This window comes from Molossus molossus, unplaced genomic scaffold (assembly GCF_014108415.1).
Source record: "Molossus molossus isolate mMolMol1 unplaced genomic scaffold, mMolMol1.p scaffold_m16_p_2, whole genome shotgun sequence".
In the NCBI taxonomy this organism is placed as follows: Eukaryota; Metazoa; Chordata; class Mammalia; order Chiroptera; family Molossidae; genus Molossus; species Molossus molossus.
Window position 1 is genome coordinate 1,041,625 of NW_023425355.1, and position 18,381 is coordinate 1,060,005.

General features: G+C 36.0%; 1 protein-coding gene across 2 annotated transcripts in view; it reads left to right on the top strand.

Moving 5' to 3' along the window:
* PHKA1 (phosphorylase kinase regulatory subunit alpha 1) overlaps positions 1-18,381 on the top strand; it is a 119,373-nt gene that overhangs the window by 58,948 nt on the left and 42,044 nt on the right. For both annotated transcript variants that reach the window (XM_036271140.1, XM_036271141.1), the window contains exons 15-17: positions 10,039-10,148; positions 11,322-11,466; positions 15,955-16,033. In XM_036271140.1, coding sequence (XP_036127033.1) covers positions 10,039-10,148; positions 11,322-11,466; positions 15,955-16,033 — 334 coding nt within the window. The remainder of the gene's footprint in view (positions 1-10,038; positions 10,149-11,321; positions 11,467-15,954; positions 16,034-18,381) is intronic.

The following is an 18,381-nucleotide window of genomic DNA, read 5'->3' on the forward strand; positions in this document are numbered from 1 at the left end:
TCTGTGTCCTGGGTCTGTTTTGTTCATCAGCTTATTTTGTTCATTAGATTCCACAAATAAGTGAGATCATGTGATATTTGTCTTTCTCTGATTGGCTTATTTTGCTTAGCATAATACTCTCTGGGTTCCTCCATGTCATCTCAAAGGATAAGAGATCTTTCTTACAGCTAATATGCAGACTTTTTATTATTTATTTATTTATTTTCTTTTTTTATTTATCCTCACCCAAGGACATTTTTCCATTTTTTGTTAAGATAGAATGGGAGGGAGAGAGAGGAAGAGAGAGAGAGAGAGAGAGAGAGAGAGAGAAACATTGACGTGAAAGGGGCATATCAAGTGGCTGCCACGTGCACGACCAAGCAGGGCCGGGGACAAACTGCAACTGAGGTACGCGCCCTTAGCGGGAACCGAACCGGGTCTCTCTGGACCGCAGGCCGATGCTCTAACCGCTGAGCCAAACCGGTCAGGGCTATTATTTATTTATTTATTTATTTATTTATTTATTTATTTATTTATTTATTTATTCTTTATTGATTTTTAGAGAGAGAGGAAGGAAGGGGGAGAGAGATAGAAACATTGATGAGAGAGAACATTGATTGGCTGTCTCCTGCATGCCCCCCATTGGGGATTGGGCCCACAGCTTGGGCATGTGCCCTGACCGGGAGTCTTACGAGCAGCCTCTTGGTGCATGGGTCGACGTTCAACTACTGAGCCACACTGGCCAGGCGATATGCAGAATTTTTTTTTAAATTAATTTATTTATTTTTGTTACAGATGTTTCTCCCTTTTCCCCCACTGATTCCCCCTCCCCCTCCCTCCCTGCCCTGTCCCCAGCTTTGTTGTCCATGTTAATTGTTCATGCATACATGCATATAAGTTGTGTGGTTTATCTCTCCCCCACCACCCCTTTTCTGGAGATTGTCAGTCTGTACCCCACTTCCTCGTCTCTGGGACTACCCCATTCCTTAGACTGTTATGTTCATTATATTACACAAATAAGTGAGATCATATGATACTTGTCTTTCTCTGTTTGGCTTGTTTCACTTAGGATAATACTTTCCAGGTCCCTCCATGTAGTCTCAAAGGATAAGAGATCTTTCTTTCTTACAGCTGCATAGTATTCCATTGTGTATATGTACCACAGCTTTATCCATTCGTCTACTAATGGACACTTGCGCTGTTTCCAGATCTTAGCTATTGTAAATAGTGCTGCTACAAACATGGGGTACATATATTCTTTCTGATTGGTGTTTCAGGCTTCTTAGGGTATATTCCTAGAAGCGGGATCACTGGGTCAAATGGAAGTTCAATTCTTAATTTTTTGAGGTAACACCATATTGTTTTCCATAGTGGCTGCACCAGTCTGCATTCCCATCAGCAGTGCACTAGAGTCCCCTTTTCTCCACACGCTCGCCAACACTTGTTTGATGATTTGTTGATGGTGGCCATTCTGACAGGTGTGAGGTGATACCTCATTGTTGTTTTAATTTGCATCTCTCTGATGATTCGTGATGTTGAGCATTTCTTTATATGTCTCTTGGCCATTTGTATGTCCTGTTTGGAGAGGTGTCTATTTAGTTCCTCTGCCCATTTTTCAATTGGGTTCTTTGTCTTCCTTTTGTTGAGTTGTGTGAGCACTCTATATATATTGGAAATTAACCCCTTATCTGATATGTCATTGGCAATTATGCTCTCCCATACAGTGGGTAGCCTTTCCGTTTTGATGATTCTATCTTTCGCTGTGCAGAAGCTTTTGAGTTTGACGTGTTCATTTTTTTCTTTGTTTCTATTGCCTTGGGTGATGTATCAGTGAAAATTCTGCTGCGTATTATGTCTGAAATTTTGTTGCCTACAGTTTCTTCTAGTATTTTTAGGGATTCATGAGTCACATTTAAGTCTTTTATCCATTTTGAGGTTTTTTTTTTGTGTATGGTATAAGTTGATGGTCTAGTTTCATTTTTTTGCATGTAGCTGTCCAATTTTCCCAACACCATTTATTAAAGAGGCTGTCCTTACTCCACTGTATGCTCTTCCCACCTTTGTCAAATATTAATTGAGCATATTGCCTTGGGTCTGTTTCTGGGTTCTCTGTTCTGTTCCACTGGTCTATATACCTGTTCTTGTGCCAGTACAATGCTGTTTTGATTACAGTGGCTTTGCAGTATAACCTGAAATCTGGTAATGTGATTCCTCCAACTTTGTTCTTCTTTTTCAAGATTGCTGTGGCTATTCAAGGTCTTTTTTAGTTCCATATGAACTTTTGAAATACTTGTTCTAATTCTGTGAAGTATGCCGTTGGTATTTTGATGGTGACTGCATTGAATCTATAGATTGCTTTGGGTAGCATGGACATTTTAATGATGTTAATTCTTCCAACCCATGAACAGGGTATGTGCTTCCACTTTTTTATATCTTTCTATATTTCTTTTTTCAATGACCTGTAGTTTTCTGCGAATAGGTCCTTTATTTCTTTGGTTAAGTTTATTCCTAGGTATCTTAATTTTTCTGCCACAATGGTAAATGGGATTTTCTTAGTTTCTCTTTCTGTGAGTTCATCATTGGTGTATAAGAATGTCATCGATTTCTTGATGTTAATTTTGTATCCTGCTACTTTTCCAAATTCATTTATTAAGTCTAGTAAATTTTTGATGGAGTCTTTGGGGTTTTCTATATATAGTATCATGTCATCTGCAAATAGTGACAGTTTCATTTCCTCCTTTCCAATTTTGGATCCCTTTTATTTTTTCTTCCTGTCTGATTGCTGTGGCTAAGACTTCCAGTACTATGTTAAATAAGAGTGGCGAAAGTGGGCATCCTTGTCTTGTCCCTGTTCTTAAGGGAAATGCTTTCAGTTTTTGCCCATTGAGTATGATGTTGGCTGTAGGTATTTCGTATATGGCCTTTATTATGTTGAGATATGATCCCTCTATTCCCACACTGCTGAGTGTTTTTATCAGAAATGGATGCTGGATTTTGTCAAAGGCTTTTTCAACATCTATTGATATGATTATGTGGTTTTTATTCTTCATTTTATTTATGTGGTGTATCACATTTATGGATTTGCGAATATTGTACCAGCCTTGCATCCCTGGGATGAATCCCACTTGGTCATGGTGAATAATTTTTTTGGTGTATTGCTGGATCCGATTTGCTAGATTTGCTAGTATTTTGTTCAGGATTTTGGCATCTATGTTCATCAGGGATATTGGCCTGTAGGTTTCTTTCCTTGTAGTGTCTTTTTCTGGTTTTGGAATTAGATTTATGCTGTCTTCATAAAACGAGTTTGGAAGTCTTCCTTCTTCTTGAATTTTTTGAAATAGTTTGAGGAGAATGGGTGTTAGTTCTTCTTTGAATGTTTGGTAAAACTCCCCCGTGAAGCCATCTGGGCCTGGGCTTTTGTTTGCTGGGAGAGTCTTGATTACATCTTCAATTTCTTTTTTATTAATTTATTTTTGTTAATGATGTTTCTCCTTTCCCCCCCACTTACATCTTCAATTTCTTCAGTTGTTATTGGTCTGTTCAAGTTTTCTATCTCTTCCTGGTCCACTTTTGGGAGACTATGTATTTCTAGAAATTTGTCCATTTTGTTTAGATTGTCGAATTTGTTGCCATATAATTGTTCATAGTAGTTGTTAACAATCTTTTGTATTTCTGTGGGGTCAGTTGTTACTTCTCCTTTCATTTCTGATTTTGTGTATTTGGGTTCTCTCTCTCTGTTTCTTTGTGAGTCTAGCTAAGGGTCCATCAGTCTAGTTTATCTTTTTGAAAAACCAAGTTTTTGTTTCATCGATCCTTTGAATTCTTTTTTGGACTCTATGTCATTTATTTCTGCTCTGATCTTTACTCTTTCCTTCTTTCTACTTGCTCTGGGGTTTTCTTTTTGTTTGCTCTCTAGTTCTTTAAGTTGTGAGGTTAGATAGTCTATTAGACATTTTTCTTGTTTTTTTGAGGTAGGCCTGTAGTGCTATGAAATTCCCTCTCAGAACTGCTTTTGCTGCATCCCATAGATTTTGTGTTGATGTGTCTTCATTTTCATTAGTTTCTAGGAAGTTTTTTATTTCTTCCTTGATCTCTTTGGTAACCCATTCATTGTTTAATAACATGCTATTTAGCTTCCATGTGTTCAAATGTCTTTACATGTTCTTGTTGCAATTGATTTCTAGTTTCATGCCATTGTGATTTGAGAAGATGCTTGATATGATTTCAATCTTCTTGAACTTGTAGAGACTTAGTTTGTGTCCTAACATGTGGACTATCTTTGAGAATGTCCCATGTGCACTTGAGAAGACTGTGAATTCTGTGGTTTGGGGTGTAATTCTCTGTAGATATCTATTAAATTCATTTGGTCTAGTGCTTCATTTAGAGTCTCTATTTCCTTGCTAATTTTTTTGTCTAGAGGATCTATCCAGTGATGTCAGCGGGGTGTTGAAATCCCCTACTATGATTGTGTTGCTATCGATTTCTCCTTTGAAGTCCTCCAGAAGATTTTTAATATATTTTGGTGCTCCTATATTGGGTGCATATATGTTTATCAAGGTTTTATTTTCTTGTTGGATAGATCCTTTAAATATTATGTAGTGGCCTTCTTTGTCTCTAGTTATGGCCTTCATTTTGAAATCTATTTTATCAGATATGAGTATTGCTACCCCAGCTTTTTTTTGCTTTCCGTTTGCTTGGAAGTTTTTTTTCCATCCCTTCACTTTCAACCTATGTGAGTCTTTTGTTGTGAGGTGAGTCTCTTGTAAAAAACATGTAGATGAGTCATGCTTTCTTGTCCAGTCAGCTACTCTGTGTCTTTTTATGGGCGCATTCAATCCATTTACATTTAAGGTGATTATTGATATGTACTTATTTATTGCCATTTTTGTTTAGTGTAGTTATATTTTTCTTCCTATTTCTTCTGCTAATTACAGCAGTCCTTTTAACATTTCTTGCAGTGCTTGTTTGGTGCTAATGTATTCCCTTAGCCTTTCTTTTTGTCTGGGAAGCTCTTTATTTGACCTTCTATTTTGAGTGATAGCCTTGCTGGGTAGAGTAGTCTTGTATTCTGATCCTTGTTTTTCATGACCTTGATTATCTCATGCTATTCCCTTCTGGCCTGTAGTGTTTCTGTTGAGAAGTCAGCTGAGAGCATTATGGGGTTTTTTTTGTAGGTAACCTATTGCTTCTCTCTTGCTGCTTTTAGGATTCTCTCTTTGTCTTTAATTTTTGGCACTTTGATTACTATGTGTTTTGGTGTGGGCCTATTTGGGTTCTTCTTACTTGGGCTCTCTGTGCTTCTTGAACTTGAATGCCTTCTTCCTTCACCATATTAGGGAAGTTTTGTGTCACTATTTCTTCAAACATATTCTCTAACCCTTGCTCATTTTCTTCTTCTTCGGAGACTCCTATGATGCAAATGTTATTACATTTCCAGTTGTCCCACAGTTCTCTTAAGCTGTCTTCCTGCTTTTTAATTGTTTTTTTTCTTTTGGTTTTCTGATTGGTTCATTTTTTCTACCCTATCTTCTAATTCACTGATCAGGTCCTCAGCTTCCTCTACTCTGCTTTTTAGACTTTCCAATGTGTTTTTTATTTCTGATATGTCCTTCTTCATTTCTTCTTGGCGGTTTTTAATTTCAAACTGGTTGATTTTCAACATTTCTATGTCTTTACTCATGGTACTCATGTCCTTACACATGCTGTTGAGCTTCCTCAAGATCATGGCTCTGAATTCTAGTTCTGTTAACTTGCTTAACTGCACCTCATTGATCCCATCTTCGGTAGGGATCTCTTGTTCTTTCATTTGGCTTTTGTGTCTGTGTTTCACCATTTTGGCTATCACAGTGGGCTTTGGAGCCTGCCAAATTTTCCCTGTGGGTGTTGGTGTTCTGCTGTTTGTGGCTCCCTCCCCTTAGTTTGGATGAGGCAGTGAGGACGATATGCATAATTTTTAAACTACCCTTATGGAAGGCTGAATATTGGCCCCCAAAGATACCCAGGTCCCAATTCTCAGAACCTGTGAACACATTACCTTATATGGCAAAAAAGACTTTGTAGGTATGATTAAATTAAGGGGCTTGAGTTGAGGAAGATTATCCTGTATTATCATTTAAGGTCCTTATAAAAGGAAGGCAGAGGGAGATGAGACTATAGAAGTAGAAAATGTGACAACAGAAACAAGAGATCAGAGTGATGTAACTGTGAGACAAAGATTTCCAAGGAATGCCCATAGCCTGTAGAGGTTGGAATTGGCAAGGAACAGATTCTCCCCTTGAGCTTCTAGAAGAAAGTCATCCTGCTGACACCTTGATTTTGTTTTAGTCCTGTAGAGTCATTTGAACTTCACACCTCCAGAACTGTAAGAGAATAAATATATGTTATTTTAAACCTCTGTTTGTCATAATTAGTTACAGCAGAAATAGGAAAGTGACATAGATTTTGGTACTGAGAAGTGGGGTGATGATGTAATGAATATCTAAAAGTGTAAAAGTGACTTTAGAACCAGGTAATGGATAAAGGCTGGAAGAATTTTGGGTCATATGATAGAAATCTAGATTGCTTTACACAAACTGTTTTAAAGGCACTGATGGTAAGGGCTCAGAAGGAAATGAGGAACATGTTAGTGGTAACTTAAACAAAAGGATCCTTATTGTATAGTGACAGAAAACTTAGCTGATTTATGTCCTATAGTTATATGGAAAACAGAACTATAAATGATGAACTTGAATATTTAGCTGAGATGCTTTTCAAGCAAATGTTGAAATCATGGCATGATTGTTTTCTTGCTGCTTATAGTGAAATGCAAGAGGAAAGAGGTAAATTGAGGGACGAATAGTAAAAAAGAAGTAAAAACCAGGATGTGATGAAATCCTCAGCTTATCTAGATTAGAAAAGATGATAAAATTAGGATATTTGCTGTCAGGAAAGCACACTCTGGAAAAACAATCAAGGGTGTGGCTGAACAACCTTTTGCTAGTGCTTTAGAAATATCAGAAGATCAGAGTATTCATTCACACAGAGGGCTTTCATTTTGGTTTCCTTTTTTGTGTGTGAAATTTATCTTTATTGTTAAAAGTATTACAGATGTCCCTCCCTTTTTCCTCTATTGACTCCCTCCTCCCGCCATCCCCCCAGCCTTCCCCATCCTGTTGTCTGTGTCCATTGATTATGCATATAGGTTCTTTGATTTATCTCTTCCCACATCCTCCCTTTGTAGCTCATTTTACCTGTTTCCACATTGTACCTTAAAAAGACCAACCCATTTTTAGTGACATCAATAAATATAAAATATACCTTTTTAACACTTTTGCTACCCATGCAACATTAATTTTTAAAATCATTTTTGTTACACTAGTCATTTTAATATACCTAAGCTATTTTAATTTCCTTTCTTTAATTCACAGTGAGAGTATGTACTTTTTTCATTTTTGCTTTACTTTTTTTGGAAATTGTGTCTCCTATTACCTCAACATTTTTATATATATTTATCAATTTTTAAGTATATTTTATGGTAACCTTTTATCAATGAGGTTTATAATGTAAATATGTCCTATTCTATAACTTTTTAAAGATATTTATTTTCTTGCCTTTGTGCAAATTAAAAAAAAAATTGTTTATTGATTTTACAGAGAGAAGGAGGGAAAGGGAGAGAAAGATACTGATGAGAGAGAACATCGACTGGCCGCCTTTTGCACGCCCCCCACTGGGGATCGGGCCCACAACCTGGGCATGTGCCCTGACCAGGAATTGAACCGGTGGCCTCTTAGTTTATGGGTCGACACTCAACCACTGACCCACACCAGCTAGGCCCTTTGTGCAAATTTTAAAACATCAAATATACCCATTTTATGGGGTATATCTTTTTTCAGGAGTTGTTGAATTTATCTCCTCATTTCTTTTATTTTTTTGGTATGTGCCCCTAGCGGGAACTGAACCCGGGACTCTGATCCACAGGAGGCCGATGCTCCAACTGCTGAGCCAAACCGGCCAGGCCTCCTCATTTCCTTTGAATAGATATGCTATTTCTTGTTCTCTCCAATCTTCATAAATAGTAAGTTATCTGATTACAAATTGAAATGTACATTTTGATGGCAGCAAACTGGAAAATAGGGAAAAGCACAATGGGAAAGGATAAAAATCACCTGTAATTCTACCACTCACAGGAAGCCGCTGCTTTCATTCTGGAGCTTTAGCTTCCAATCAGTCTTTATAAAATAAATACACACTTGTTTTTAGGAAAATGGTGTCAGAAATAACAGTCTTTGTAATCTGTTTGTATTTTTTGCAACATAATAATGTATGATAAACCCTATTGCGTTTTCTTAAATAGCCTCCTACAATGCTATTTTATTATCTGTATTGGCATAATTTCTTCAATTTTTTGACATATTGATGACAAACTTGTTTTCATAAACTAAGTAGCCTTTTTTCTACTTATTTTGCAAATTATCTACTTATATTCTTTTACAATTTTTCTACTGGAAAATTGTCAGTTTCTTATTGGTTTATATAAGTTTTTTTATATACTGGGGATGCTAACACTTTGACTTCCACATATTATTGCATTATTTTGCTATTTTTATTATTTCCCTTTAATTTTATATTTGATTTTTATATAGATAATATTTACATTTTTATGTAGTAAAAGTTTCCCCTTTTTGGTTTCTTTCTATTTGCTTAGAGATAGACCCTATTCCTAGGTCAAATACATACTGTCTGCATTTTTCTTCTTCTTTATCGTTACAATTTTACATTTAACCCTTAGTCTAGAATTTTAATTTTAGTTTATCTTATGAGGTAAGAATTGTAACTTGTTTGCCAAATTATTATCCAGTCTTTTCAGCACAGGTAACTGAATAGTTCATATAAACTATGTTTGAAATGCCACCTTTATCATTTATTATCTACATATATAGACTCACTATCTATGCACATGTGTGTATTTCTCTGGTCTTACTTCATAGTGCTGCTGATCACAGTTTCTTCTTTCCTGGTACTAGAGTTTTCAACTTATCATAGCTTCAGTTTCACCAATGATTAGGGAAATGTAAGGCAAAGCAACAATGAAATACAAGTTTTGCCCATTAATTTTGCAAAAGCTAAGGTTGATAATATCTATGCTGTTTAATATGTGGAGATAGGTACACTCTTGGCACTCCTTGTAGTAGTGTAAATCAGAGGCAATTTGGCATTACCTATAACAAATTTAATTTACTTACCTTTGACCATCAACCTTATTTCTAAGATTCTCTCCTGTATAACACATATACAAGTACACAAGAATATATGTATAGAATTGTTCGTTATAACATATTTGTAATGGCAACACAATTAGAAGCGACCTAATGTGTATGGATAAATTATGATATATTGTGCCATAGTTTCAAAATAAGGTAGACTTTCAGCTTCCAGTTATGATAAAATAGTTTGTATCAGACTAACCTTCATTCTAAGAACAACTACAATGCCTGGATTTTAAAATAAAGGTGAATGGTGGCATCAGAAAGTAATTAAGGCAGACAGGACGTAAGAAACCAAAACCCAGGAGAGAAGAGGGCCTCAGAGAAGGAACCCCACTATTCTTTTAAGGCAGTTTCCCTTTAAGGCATCTGCTGTTGAAGGAGATGAAGATACACTCTTATTTCAGTTTCTCAGTTTAGTATGCCATCTTTAAGTTGATGAGGATTTTGTTCAGCTTTGTTGAGGCATAGTTTACATTAAAAAGTTTGATAACCAGTATATCTTTTGCACTTTTATGAGCTTTAAGGAAATTTAGTGTATGACAATTGGTAATAGAATTCTATCATTCATAGACCATTAATTTTATGTCCATTCTTGTTTCTCATGTGTAGATGATGTGGATTCTTTATAGGAACATAAAGTTCTTTAAGACCCTTACATATGGTGCTTAGCATGGTCCTGTACATGACATGAACAGTAACTTTGAGACACAGAACTTTGATTGTTCAATCGGAAAATGTTAACTAATACAAAAAAAGTTTGCTGGTTGGATTTGTACACTAAAAATATCTTGACCTTTTCTCAATTCTATCTCAGGATGTAACAGTAGAATGAACCTCAGTGGCCGACCCTACAGACACATGGGAGTCCTTGGAACTTCAAAACTGTATGACATTCGGAAAACTATCTTTACCTTCACTCCACAGGTGGGTGGAATGAGCTTTATCATGTATAGAGAGGAATGGAAATAAAAGAGAAACATTACAAAAATAAAGTATTTACTGGAGTTTGGACAAGTGTCAGAGTTCCACAAGCCTTGTACATATTAAGTTGCTCAGTAAACATTTGTTGAGTTGGACTGAATTCAATTTCCAGCAAGTGATTTTGGCTGCCAAGAGTAGTCCTGGGTGTGACAGAAGTAGTGACTAGGAATTTTACTGATGTTTGTGTACTTTAAAAAGTACTCCTTACTTTTAAAAGTTAAGACTGTTGTCCGGCCGGTGTGGCTCAGTGGTTGTGCATCAACCCATGCACCAAGAGGTCGCTGGTTTGATTCCTGGTCGGGACACATGCCCAGGCTGTGAGCCCAATCCCCAATGGGGGCATGCAGGAGGTGGCCAATCGATGTTCTCTCTCATCGATGTTTCTATTTTTCCTTCTCCCTTCCTCTCTAAAATCAATAAAGGAAAATAAATTTTTAAAAAGTTGACTTATTTGTATTTATCCTTTATAAACAAAATATAGTCTTTTTCTTTCAGCTACTAAATTATGTGTTCTCTTTGTTAGGGGGAGGGGTCCTTTTCACAAAATTGGAGATCTTTGATATCCTCTTCTAAACAAAAATGTCAGTACTATTTTAGCCATGATTGTTACCCTGTTGTTTATTAGCCACATTACAATAGCAAGCTGGATTATTTGTGTATATGGGGAAGAGAAGTATTTTTTGGAAAGAAAGCTTAAGCTCTCTGTTTGTCATCTTACATCAGAATTACTGCAACAGAGATATAGACAAAAAATATTGGACCATAGATGATATTTCAGATCTTGCCATTTGTTAGCCATATGACTTGCTACTCCACTTAATGTCTCTTGGCCTTATTGTTATCTATTAAAAGAAGAAAAGCCCTTACTGGGTTGTCAAAGAATTAAATAAAATTATGTACTTGAAAACACTGTAAATTATAACACACTGTCAAGTGTCAAAATTATTACATGGATCAATGGACCACCAGCTGCTTTGGGAAGAATTAGAAATTAAATTTCAAGTTATTGTTGCCTTGTGACATCTTATGTACCCTTGTGAATATGCAATTACTTTAAAATATTACTTGATAGTTGTGAGAGTAAATTATTCTGAGCTGTTGTTTTATTTTTCTCAGTTTATAGACCAGCAACAGTTCTACTTAGCTCTGGACAACAATATGATAGTGGAAATGCTTAGAACAGACCTCTCTTACCTCTGTAGCCGCTGGAGGATGACAGGCCAGCCCACCATTACCTTCCCCATCTCACACACCATGCTTGGTAAGGTTGTATGAGGCCAGGAATGAATGTGGTGAATATTTTTTGAATAAGTCATGTGGTTAGTCCTTTAAAATCTTTGGGTCGCTAGAGAGCTCCTTCTTATCATTTATTCTTTCAGTAGTTATTGGCTTCTACTTTGTACCAGGCCATTTTCTAAGGACTGGGGGGATATATGAAATGAATAAGGCACATGAGGTTTCTATTCTCATGGAGTTTATGTTTTAGAATAAATGTGTAAAAAATAAACCAATACACAAGAATATTTCAGGTGATTTGAGAACTATAATTTTTAAATTTTAACAAATAAGTTGGTTGGAGGCTACTTTATATAATTGGTTTGTAGGTCAATTTTCAGAAACTTTATAAGTACAATTCATTTCAAAGACAGTAATACTACATTCTGCATCTGTCTTACTCCAGTGGAGCATCAAGATTTTATACATAAATTCCCAAACATCTCCCTCCAAGGCTTGTCTAACTGAAGCAATAAAATCTAGCAGGGAAAAGTGAAAAGGCTTTCAGTTTATCTTTCCTTTATTGTCTGGGTTTCCTGACATTACTTACTTGAAATTGGGTGATAGGCTGTAGTGTTCTCAGTTCGTGGAGGACAATCAGTGCTGAAGCATTGCTTCCTTTCTGTGTCTCTGTTGTTGTTTCCAACAGCTTGTTTGTACTGCCAAAGTACATCGAATTCCTTTTCATTTGAGAAGAATCCTTTGTCATAAATCATTCAAAGTTCGAACAGACTGTTAGGGATTTTACTGATATCTCTTAAAGTGCTTCAAAAGCACAGGAGTTGAAGAAGTAAGATAGTTCTTTTTGTCTTTCTTATTTATTTAAGACAATTAACAAGTGCCCATTTAGCAATTGCTATATTCCCAGAATTGCCTTTAGAAAGTGTAAAGTCTAATTTGGAGAGGCAAAGGTAATACACCAAAATAACAGAAAATAATTCAAGACAGTATGTAAAGAAGCACTAAACCATTAGATTAGTATTTTATAGTAAAGGTGATCAAGCTGTCAAAGAAAATTTCTTGACTGAAGTGGGACTTATTCAGGTTTTTCAGATGAGGACTATTTATATGGGAGGAGGAAGAGGGAAAGGTAGTTTAAGTGAGGAAAAAACGCCATGAGTGAGATCTGGAGGCAGGGATGACCTTGACTTGTGAGTGGACAGTGCAGAGGCCAACCTAAACAGAATGTACTTTGCATGTTAAAGTATAATTATCAACAAAATTAGATAAGTAAATTGGATCAGATTATGAAAAACCTTGAAAATAAGCACATATTTAAAACAGATTTTTCTCAGAAGTCTGAAACTAACGTCTTTGAACAAGTAATGACATGAAAGTGATGTTGATTTGGTGACAGTATATTCTGTAGTGAGGACAATCTGATATTAAGGAAACTAGTCTACGTACGAGGTGGGAAAGGAGGATGCGAGAGTCATTTTTAAACAACACCTGCAAGTCAGGTGTTAGCTAACTAGATATGAGATATGAATCAAGATATTGCCAAGATTTAGAGACTAGGTAAATAATGCTGCCATTGATAGAGGCAAAGAAATTCTATAGGAAGATGACAGTTGTAAAGGGACATGTTGAGTTTGTAGTTACAAAGAAATTTCAAACTAGAAATACCTAATACAGTCATATGCCACCTAGTACCATGTTGCAAATGGAAACAGTTAATATTGAGAGAATGTCCATTCTCATTAAATTAATCTATCAATTCAGAGCAGTTTCAAATAAAAATAAAAACACAAATGTATATGAACAAGTTGGATCTAAATTTCTTATGGCAGAGAAAATATACAAGAATACTCAGACTTTTTAAAAACTGAAAGCAGCCCTAACCAGTTTGGCTCAGCGGTAGAGCATCAGCCTGTGGTCCAGAGACACCCGGGTTCGGTTCCCGCTAAGGGCACGTACCTCGGTCGCGGTTTGTCCCCGGCCCTGGTTGAGTCGTGCGTGTGGCAGCCACTTAATGTGTCCCTTTTACGTCGATGTTTCTCTCTCTCTCTCCTTCTTTCTCCCTCCTGCTCTATCTAAACAAACAAACAAACAAACAAAAACCTGGAAAAGTGTCCTCGAGTGAGGATAAAAATAAATAAATAAATAAATAAATAAATAAATAAATAAATACTGAAACCAGCTCAGCCAGTGTGGCTTAGTAGATTGAGCCTTGTTCCATGGACTGAGAGGTCCCGGTTTGATTCCCGGACAGGGCACATGCCCAGGTTGTGGCCTTGATCCCCAGTAGGGGATGTGCAGGAGGCAGCCAGTCGATTTTTCTCTCTCATATTGATGTTTCTATCTCTCCTCTCTCTTTAAAAAATAAAATAAAATAAAATAAATAAAAATGTATTTTAAAAACTGAATACAATAAGAGCATATAGAGCCATCAAAATTAAAACATTCATAGATAGCAATGAAAATACATCAGTCTCCACCTTATCTACGGTTTTGCTTTCAATGGTTTCAGTTACCTGTAGTCATCCATGACCCAAAAATATTAAAAATTTCAGAAATAAATATTTTAAAGTTTGTTTTATCTTCACCTGATGATATGTTTATTGATTTTAGAGAGAGGGGAAAAGATAGATAGATAGATGATTGATAGATAGATAGATAGATAGATAGATAGATAGATAGGAACACCAATGTGAGAGAGAAACATCAATAGATTGCCTCCCATATGTGCCCTGACCTGGGATTTAACCCAAAACCTAGGTATGTGTCCTGATGGGGAATTGACCCCACAACGTTTTAGTGTATGGGACGAAACGCCAACCAACTGATCCATCCAGCCAGGGCAATAAATAATTCATAAGGTTTAAATTGTGCACCATTCTGAGTACTGTGATGAAATCGTAGGTTATCTTGCTTGGTCCTGCTTGGGACATGAATCATTCCTTTGTCCAGTGTATCGATGTTTTTTTTTTTATATGCTACCCACTCCTTAGTTACTTAGTAACCATCACAGTTATCAGATAATTGGAAAGTGAGACCACATTTACTGTATAGTTATAATTGTTTTATTTTATTATTAGTTACTGTTAATCTCTTAACTGCATAATTTACAAATTAGACTTTATCATATATATGTATGTATAAGAATAAAACCTGGTATATATAGGGTTTGACACTATATATAGGCATCTACTGGGGTCTTGGAAAATATTTCCTGCAGATAAAGGGGGACTACTGACTGTGGAGGCAAAAGAATATAATAAATATATTTAGTGAAATCATTTATTTAGGCCTGCTACTTTACATTTTATGCAAAATTAAATTCTGAATATATTGAAAAGCTTAGCAAAGAAATCTATAAAAATATGAGAAGAAAATATGGGAGAATGTTTTTATGATCTTAGACTGAAGAAAGCCATCCTTTGTAAGAAAGAGGAAAAATTGACAAATTTTAAAACATGAAAATTTAAATAAATCTTTTATATAAAAATGAACTATGGTTGAGGTTGAAAGAAAATAATGTAGGTAAAGGATTTGCCATACATATAATAGAAAAATGGTAATATTCACAAAATGTAAGTATGGAGCTCTTCAAAGTCGATTGAAAAAAAGATAAATTACTTCATAGAAACATGGGGAAAGGACATGAACAGGCAATTCATAAAAGACATAGAAATGGCCAGTATGTGCCTGAAACATGCTTGATCTTACTAGTAATACAATTAAAATGATGTCTTTTTAATGTATTAGATAAGCAAAGATTAAAAAGATTATTAATGTCTATTGTTGGCAAAGGTGTGGGGAAACAGTCACTTTCTATAATGATAGTAGAAATATAATTGACTTGATTTTTTTAGTGGGCAATTTGGCAATCTCTATAAAATATTTTGTGTTTCCTTTGTCCTAACAGTTCTACTTGTAAGATAATAGAATACATATATATATAGATATAGGTACAATGATCTACATCACTGTATGCTTATAATACATAAACAGTCTAAATGTCTGCTATGGAATTATTTTTAGCTTTTACAAAATATAAGTTAGAAAAAGTAGATCATGAAAGAATATGTGTAGTATGATCTCCTCCACATAAAGTCAGATAATTGTTAGTCTTCTAAATATTTTTATGCCTACACACATAAACCAAGGCTCATTAGATGACATAATATTACATAAAATATTTAACAGTGCTTGGCACGTAACATTCAAGGAATGGCTACTGTTACTATTGTCAGCATGCGGTAGCCAAGTGTTCTGCCATCAGACTCTGTGCTAAGTATTTATGATAAATAAGGTGTGCACTGTCTTTGAGGAACTCTGTTGGTCATCATTCCTTACCAATTGCCCATTCTACAGTATTGTTGGCTCTCAGATGAATTGTTGAAATGCAGGGTGGTCAATGAGGAGTGTCTCATTTATACCATCCTCACCAGACTATTGGTTCGAAATAATTAAAATATTCCCCTTATTTAGAAGTTTAAACCACAAAGATTGTTTTAAAATTCTCTTCAAGATGAAGATGGAACCAGCTTGAATTCAAGTATCCTGGCAGCACTCCGAAAAATGCAGGATGGCTATTTTGGTGGGGCAAGGTAAGTGACCTCTATATACTCTTTAGTTAAATGAAATGAAATTTGGAAGCTGAGTACAGTAATCATAGACTTGTTATGCCTTTCTGTGTATTGTTTTTTTTTTATAGCTGCATTTTTATATTTAATTTATTGGGGTGACATTGGTTCATAAGATTATATAGGTTTCAAGCGTACAATTGTATAATACATCATCTGTATATTTCATTGTGTGTTTAGCATCCAAAGTCAGATATCCTTCTATCATCATATATTTGGCCCCTTTACCCTTCACTGTCCCCCTTCCCCTCCGGTAATCACTGTACTGTTGTCTGTGCCTACCAGCTTTTGTTTATTTGTTGCTTTCAGTTTTATATCCCATATATGAGAGAAATCATATGGTTCTTGGCTCTCCCTGTCTGATTTATTTCACTTGGTATGATATACTCAAGGTCCATTGATGTTGTTGCAAATGCTAGTATTTCATCTTTCCTTATGACTTAGTAGTATTCTATTATACATGTACTATATCTTTCTTTAATCATCGACTGAAGGACACTTTGGTTGTTTCCATGTCATGGCAACAGTGAATAATACTGCAATGAACATAGGGGTGCATATATCTTTGTGAATAAATGTTTTCAAGTTTCTTAGGTAGATACCCAGGAGATGGAGTTGCTGGGTCATATGGTAACTATATTCTTAATGTTTTGAGGAACCTCCATACTGTTTTCTTTCTATCCTCACCTGAGGACATGCTTTTATTTATTTATTTATTTTAAATTTTATTTTTGTTACAGATGTTTCTCCTTTTTTACCCCATTGACCCCCTCCTCCCCATCCCCCCCCCCCCGCCCCATCCCTGGCTCTGTTGTCCATGTCCATCGGTTATGCATACACGCATATAAGTTCTGTGGTTTATCTCATCCCACCCCCCGCACCCCCCCTTCTGAGGGTTGTCAGTCTGCACCCTGCTTTCGTGTTTCTGGGTCTACCCTATTCCTCAGACTGTTATATTCATTATATCCCATATATAAGTGAGATCATGTGGTATTTGTCTTTTTCTGCTTGGCTTGTTTCACTTAGGATAATACTTTCCAAGTCCCTATGTCGTCTCAAAGGATAAGAGGTCTTTCTTTCTTACAGCTGCATAGTACTCCATTGTGTATAGGTACCACAGCTTTTTTATCCATTTGTCTACTGATGGACACTTGGGCTATTTCCAGATCTTAGTTATTGTAAATAGTGCTGCTATGAACATGGAGGTACATATATTCTTTCTGATTGGTGTTTCAGGCTTCTTAGGGTATATTCCTAGAAGCAGGATCACTGGGTCAAATGGAAGTTCAATTTTTAATTTTCTGAGGTAACACCATAGTGTTTTCCATAGTGGCTGCACCAGTCTGCATTCCCACCAGCAGTACACTACAGTCCCCTTTTCTCCACACCCTCACCAGCACTTGTTTGATGATTTGTTGATGGCAACCATTCTGACAGGTGTGAGGTGATACCTCATTATTGTTTTAATTTGCATCTCTTTGATGATTAGTGATGTTGAGCATTTCTTCATATGTCTCTTGGCCATTTGTATGTCCTGTTTGGAGAGGTGTCTATTTAGTTCCTCTGCCCATTTTTCAATTGGGTTCTTTGTCTTCCTTTTGTTGAGTTGTATGAGTACTCTATATATTTTGGAAATTAACCCCTTATCTGATGTATCATTGGCAATGATGTTCTCCCATATAGTGGGTTGCCTTACCATTTTGATGGTTATTTCTTTCGCTGTGCAGAAGCTTTTTGGTTTGATGTAGTCCCATGTGTTCATTTTTTCCTTTGTTTCTCTTGCCTTAGTTGATGTATCAGTGAAAATTCTGTTGAGTATGATGTCCGAAATTTTGTTGCCTACATTTTGTTCTAGAATTTTTATGGGTTCACGAGTCACATTTCAGTCTTTTATCCATTTTGAGTTTATTTTTGTGTACGGTGTAAGTTGATGGTCTAGTTTCATTTTTTTGCATGTAGCTGGAGGACATGCTTTTATTGATGAGAGAGAGGAACAGAGAAAATGAGAGAGAAAGAGAGAGAGAAGACTGATAAATTAACTGGTTGCCTCCTGCATGTGCCCCATCCAAGGATCAGGGAGGGAGAGAGAAGCATCAATTTGTTGTTCCACTTATTTATGCATTAATTGGGTGATTCTTACATGTGCTCTGACTGGGCATCGAACCTGCAACCTTGGTGTTTTGGGATGATGCTCTAACCAACTGATCTCCTTGGCCAGGGTCTTATTTTCATTTTTTAAATCATTTTTTAATTTTTCAATTACAGTTGACATGCAATATTATATTAGTTTCAGGTGTATGCCCCAGTGATTA